At 50.4% G+C, this 6007-nt stretch overlaps 2 protein-coding genes across 2 annotated transcripts in view; one reads left to right on the top strand and one right to left on the bottom strand.

Moving 5' to 3' along the window:
• The window catches only part of THTPA (thiamine triphosphatase), a 3996-nt gene extending 2381 nt beyond the window's left edge, over positions 1-1615 (bottom strand). The window contains exons 1-2 of the mRNA XM_006144529.3: positions 1542-1615; positions 595-1146 (exon numbers count right to left, since the gene is read on the bottom strand). Of these exons, the coding sequence (XP_006144591.1) occupies positions 595-1141 (547 nt within the window). The 5' untranslated portion in view covers positions 1142-1146; positions 1542-1615. The remainder of the gene's footprint in view (positions 1-594; positions 1147-1541) is intronic.
• A 742-nt stretch (positions 1616-2357) lies between these two features.
• Positions 2358-6007, top strand: part of ZFHX2 (zinc finger homeobox 2) — a 37010-nt gene continuing 33360 nt past the window's right edge. The window contains exons 1-2 of the mRNA XM_027770328.1: positions 2358-2571; positions 2755-2824. The gene's annotated coding sequence lies outside the window, so the exon portion shown is untranslated. The remainder of the gene's footprint in view (positions 2572-2754; positions 2825-6007) is intronic.

Raw genomic sequence — 6007 nt, 5'->3', positions numbered from 1 at the left:
GGCGGTCGACTACATGGGAGTCCAGCAACATAGCCATTACGCTAACTGCTGGTTCCCAATAAAATCAATTCTTAAAAAAAAATAAAAATAAGGGCCGGCAAGTGGCATGGTGGTTAAAGGCGCTGGACTCCCACATAGCTGACCACGGGTTAAGTCTCGGACCTGGTGGCTTGCTTTCTCACTTCCTCTCTCTCTCTGATCAAACTGGAAAATGATAATAATAATAAATAAAAGTTAAATAAAATCTTTAATAAAATAAAATAAAAATAAAGGACAGACGTTTGGGAGAAAACAGGGTAAAAGCCGAGTGCTGACAGATGGAACTGAAGGACACCTGGCTCGAGGTGTGAGAACTAAAGGAAAACAATGACTGGGACAAAGAGAGACGCATGGAAGGACAGACTCCAGATTAGACAGCTAATGTCAAAGAGGAAACCAGCTTTCATAGAACTCTAAGCAAACCGGGTCCTCTAGAAAATCGCTAAAACTATCCCTACTACTGAAATAGCCCAGAGATCCTCCCCACCATGTGATGCAGGGGTGCCTCCAGCAGAAAGTAGAGAGCAAGGAAAGAGAAGGGCCTGTCTGCCTCACCAAGCATGCTGCTGAGGCTGTGGATCTTCTCTAAGGCAGTTGGCACTTCAGCCTCTTCATGCACCACAGCCTCTACCTCCCCCACAGCATAGCCAAAGTCGGCTGTATCCAGGTCCACCCTGAGCGGCCGCTCCTCTTCATCAACTCCAGAGAGCACCAGCTTCCAGGCACTCCGCTTAGTCACAAAACTAGCTACTTCCTGTAGCCCAAGTGGACCCAGTACAGCAGCCACACTGCAAGCCCCCAGGCCCTCAGCCCCCAGCACTTCACACAGCTTGGCCACGATGGCAGGCTCGGCTGTGAGCTCCTTGTACTCAGTGTGGAGTCCTGAGACACCTGATGCTCCAGGACTTTTGAGCTCCCATCCACTATCCTCTCGTTGTCGCAGCCAGTGGTCAGCCTGCATGAGACTCAGCTCAGGGGTGTCATAGTAGGTATCTCGGAAGGTGACCTGGTGCTCCAGGGTGCCCCCCAACTCCTGCAGCCGCTCCTCTGTACCAGGGCCTGGAACAAACTTTCGCTCCACCTCAATCAATCCTTGGGCCATAATACCTGCAATAGGTCAATCAACAAACATTCGCTGAGCTCCCAAAGATGCAAAGGCTGGCGCTCAGCCCTGCAAGTGTAACAACTGAGCACGGACTCTGGCGTGGGAAGAACTTAGGAGAAACACCCACGGTGTCCCAGAGCTCTACTGCTAGGGCTACAGCCCTTTCCCCTCTGCCTGGGTGACAGAGGCCCTGTCTGAGGTTTCAAGGCCCTGCAACAGTGACGGATCTGCACTTATATGCCTCCCACTGCTGATGAAGTCCTCAATCTAAAGGACTCCCTAGAAGCAAGCCACGTAGCGAACATCCTCCTTTTCACACCCTGCCGCCAGCCCTTGCTGCCCCGGGTGACCCGCCCTTCCCCTGCACGCAGCAGGCGCCCGGAACCTCGAGTCTCACCTCCAAGCCCTAGCGTCTCCCTCTCGCGGGACCCAGCGATGGGGGAAGGGAGACCCCGCTACACCCGCGAATAAAAAATGTACAGCTTCCCTAAATTTTGTCCCTAATTCCTCCTTAAAACCTGATGGTTTGAAAATCACACTGGGCAAAAACACTAAACATGTACCCTTAATCAATTCCATAGAATGCTCCATTTGTAGTTAGTCCACCTACAGCATCCGGAGGCCAAGAGCCTTATAACATTCATTTTTGTCCACTGTAAAGCATTCACACTCCTTGTCTACCCTAGGGGTTCTCCCAAAATGCAAGTGACAGTGGGTGCCTCCTTTGGTACTGCAAGCTCAGAATAAATAGTCTTATCTTTTCTCATTTTGTTGGACTTCATTTATTTCCCCAGAGATATCAGGTCTGAAAGTCAGGATTTTGTATCTGGGTCACCTAGGAGTGAACTGGTGGGTACAAAACAGATCGCTAAGCTAAAATGGCTTAGAAACCAAAGAGGACTAATGAAATATACAGGGGTGGGAGGAAGAAGCCAGACTTGTATCCCCCACCAGCGATATTAGGCCGGTAGTGGCGGTGCCTGGGGAAGACATGTCCAAGAGGCCTGATAGGTTAAGAGGGGCCGCCACCACCGCGGCGGCCAGGGGAATAATGCCATTCCCCTCGTGCTCTGCTTCCGATCCTCGACCCCTCACGTCTCCCTGGGGTTGGCCTGGGTCTCGGGCCTCAGGCTGTGCCAGGCACCCTGGAGTCCGAGTGCATGATGGGAGTTGTAGTTCCAAAGAGGGAGACGTTACCTTCTCGCTCCACCCGTCGCTATGGTGACTGGGAAGCTGCAATTAGTGCCAGCAGGACTCTTGCTAGATTGGGGCTGCAGGGCGTTGAGGGAGAGTCAGTGACAGGAGTTGAGGCTGTAGTCCTGTCTCCAACCCCCTCCCAGCCTAGGCGGAGTGGCTTGTAATACAAACGCTCACTCAAGTACTTCTAGCAGATATGAGTGGATATTAGGGTGGCCCACAGATTGCAGGTCAGCAATGGGCGAGTGGGTAGGAGATGGGGCAGGGAACAAAGTCCAGTTTACTGCGCAGTTTTAGAGGGGATCTGATACATCCTAGCATGAATGTCTAGGGCAAGGGCAGTGGGGAGCTTTACGTTGGAGGAGGAAGTGATATTTTGGGTGGGAGCTAAAGGTGTAATGGAGTTTTAACAGTTGCAGACCCAGATGGAGAGGGGGATCACATGAACAAAGGCTCACAAACTGGAGGAGACCTGGCCAATATGTAAGTACAAGATGAGCCTAGAAATGCATTCCAGGGCAAGTTGGGAAGGTGCAAGACGGAGGAGTTTGTCCAGGGTTTCCAGGAGGCTTTGTAAGGAATAGAAGAAGTAAATAATTCATGTTCATTTATGGACAGCTAGTGGTGTGGGGGACTGCCCAGTTCTAGTCCTGGGTCTAGCAGCTCGAAAAACACAATGGACACGTGCACGTGTGTGCCCAAAATCTTGAGAGGAAAATGGAGAAGGGATTGCTGCATGGCTGGCCATCCCCAGGGGGGTGCTCTCTCACTTTCTCTCTCTCTCTCTCACTCACCAGTGAGCAAGCCTTATAGCAAATTTAAATAATAAAATACAGGAAGATATGGGAATGACCCTCCCTTTGGGAGATAAAAGAGAGGAGCAAGCTCCTTACTACAAGGGCTGGTTATCCCAGGCCCATAACTGTGTCTGACCAGGTGAGAAAGCTGGCTGAGGAACAGTGGCTGTGTCAGTTCCTTGGGTCCCTCCTTAGATGGGTGAGAAATGCCAGGTTCTTTACACCTACCCTCTCCCCAGCACGCTTCTGGGAATATGTGACCACTGGTAATATTTTAGGATGGACACTGGTTTATAGACATGGCCTTTACAAATGTTTTTTTCAAACAGAATCTTGCTATATTGTCCAGGCTGGCCTCAAACTCCTAATAGTGAGCCTCCTACTTCAGCTTCCTGAGTAGCTGGGATTACAGGCATGCACCATCACATTTTGAACTTGAAATAGTTTGCATGTATCCCTTCCTTGACACCATGCCAAGCACCATTAGACACGTCTTGCCTGACCCCTAATTCCTCTCCTTGGCCTGCTTTTCAACCACCCTTTGCTTTTAGTTTTGTTGGCCCTGGGAAAGAAGATGCAATATGTCCCCTGTTATAAAGCCCCATCCAGGGAGACAGAGTCAGTCGCTTAATGGAATGGAAAGGCCAGGTTTTGGAGCCAAAATGACCTGGGATCGACTTCCAGCTTCACTTTCTAGATGTTTGGCCTTAGGACAAGCTACTCTGCCTCTGCTTTTTCATTGGTAAAATGTGGAGTGTATCAGTACAAATTGTCATGTGGTAGAAATGTGTTGGTTTCTCCTTTTTCTCTTGTGAACTTCAAGGGGTTTTGTTGTTCGTATGATAGAAAGCACGTGTAATAAAAACAGAGAGAAACATCCTCAACCGAGTCTCAACATACCACGATCTCCTTTTCCCAACCCACTAGCTCTGGAGGATTCTGGATGCCCATATACACACTGACATGTTTTCAGTGCCACCTAGGAATCCCAACTTGCCGCTGGCCACGTGGCTTCCAGCCTTAGAGGGCATTGCATTACTGCTACGCCAAAGTGGCTGGGCCCATTTTTTTGTTTTGTTTTGTTTCGTTTTTAGGTTTTTGCCATAGGATGTGTGCATTCAACCTGAGAGAGACAGTGAAAGACAGTGAGAAGGACGGTGAACAATCAATTACTTCCTGGGTGAATGACGCACTGCAATTCATTCTCCACGTTCCTCCCGGGATTTTGGGCACGCATGCACAGGCGCCCCGCATGAGTTTCAAGCCACCGTATCTGGGACTGGGACTGGAACTGTGATCAGCCATGTGAGAGTCCAGTGCCTTAGCCACTGTGCCACCTGCTGGCCCCCCATTTTTGCTTTTTAAAGTTTATTTCTTCCATGAGGGAGAGAGACAGAGGGAACCCCCAATGGGGTCCTGACACCAGGATTCACCCCCAGCCTCATCCAACTCTATATCATAGATAAGTGTGCCCCTGGCAAACTCAAGATTTCCAGATTTGAACTGGTTCCCATGTGGGATTGCCTCAGAAAGTACTGCTCTTTTCCAGTTGTGCCACCGTCCAGCCCCTGTTGTTACTAGCTTTTGGTTTTGTTTTACTTTTGCTATGGGATACATGCCTTTGCTGAAGAGACACAGAGAAAGAAAAAGCAAGCATCCCCCAGGAGTAGGGGGCCACACTGCAATTCCTTCTCTATCCTGCTCTTGGGATTTGGGGTACCCATGCACACTCATTGGGCATGTTTTCCAAGCAATGGGTTTGGGACTTGAATTGTTGGAATCCAGCTGCCTTAACCATCACGCCCGACGACCACACCCAGTGCTGGTCCTCTCACCGTTATTTTTAAAGAAAAGTTTGCTATAGCAGTTAGTGTGGGTGCTGGAGCCGACTGCATTTGAATCCTGGCGCTGTCACTTACTGGCCATGCAACCTTAGTCTGTTTAAGTCACATGTTTGTGCCTTGGTTTTAACTCTAAAATGTGACTGATGATAGTACCTACCTGGTAGGGTTGTGAGGAGTAAAAACGTTAATATTATAGTAAATACTTCACCGACAGGGCCATGTTCTGAGAAATGGGTCGCTAAGTGATTTCCTAGTGTGCGAACATTGTAGAGTGTCCCTTCACAAACCTGACAGTACAGTCTGCTACCCACTTAGGCTATCAGGTGAAGTCTGCGAGACCGCCATTGAATGCGCTGTCCATGGTTGACGGAAAGGTTTACGTGGCACGTGACTGCCTACATAAAAGCGCTTGGAACAGTCCCTGTGCACTCAATGTAACTTAGAAATTGTAGTTATTAGAAGGTAAGAGCGTCTATGAACTGATAAACTGAAGATGAGGAGGGGCCCTCCCGTTACCCAACCCGGGGACTATGAGACTGCATGGAAGAAGCAGAAGCTCTTGGAAACTTCAGTTATTGCTGTGTAAGAGAAGGTTCCAGTATCCAGCCGGAAGAGGGGGGACTAATAAGGCAAGATGGGAGTGAGCAAACAGGGATGGGCCCCGAGTGGCTCTGGGAAGGTGGTAGAAGCCAGGGTTTGGGCTAGAGCTGCTTTAAAACAAAACAAACAAACAAAAACAACAAAACACAAGGATGGTTTCTTGTAGGCAGGAGGAGACAGGACAGAGTTTAAAGGGACCTGCCCTCTTTGCAGGAACCAGCTTGGACCTGGCGCCAGAGTCGAGGAGGCGGCCGGACATACTAACCAGCCCTCCCCCACTCCCGACCCCAGGCCCCCGGGCGCGGGCCCTTGCACCCCGCCCGCATCCAGGAAGCGCGCGGACACTGCGCTGGCGGGCCGGAGGGTGGGGGCGGGCAGACTACAACTCCCGGGATGCAGCCCGGGGGGGGGGCGCGTCGCCCTCG

Source organism: Tupaia chinensis, unplaced genomic scaffold (genome assembly GCF_000334495.1).
Source record: "Tupaia chinensis unplaced genomic scaffold, TupChi_1.0 Scaffold000126_2, whole genome shotgun sequence".
Lineage (NCBI taxonomy): Eukaryota > Metazoa > Chordata > Mammalia > Scandentia > Tupaiidae > Tupaia > Tupaia belangeri.
Note: the sequence above shows the minus strand (reverse complement) of the source record. Positions and strands in the feature narration are given on the sequence as shown.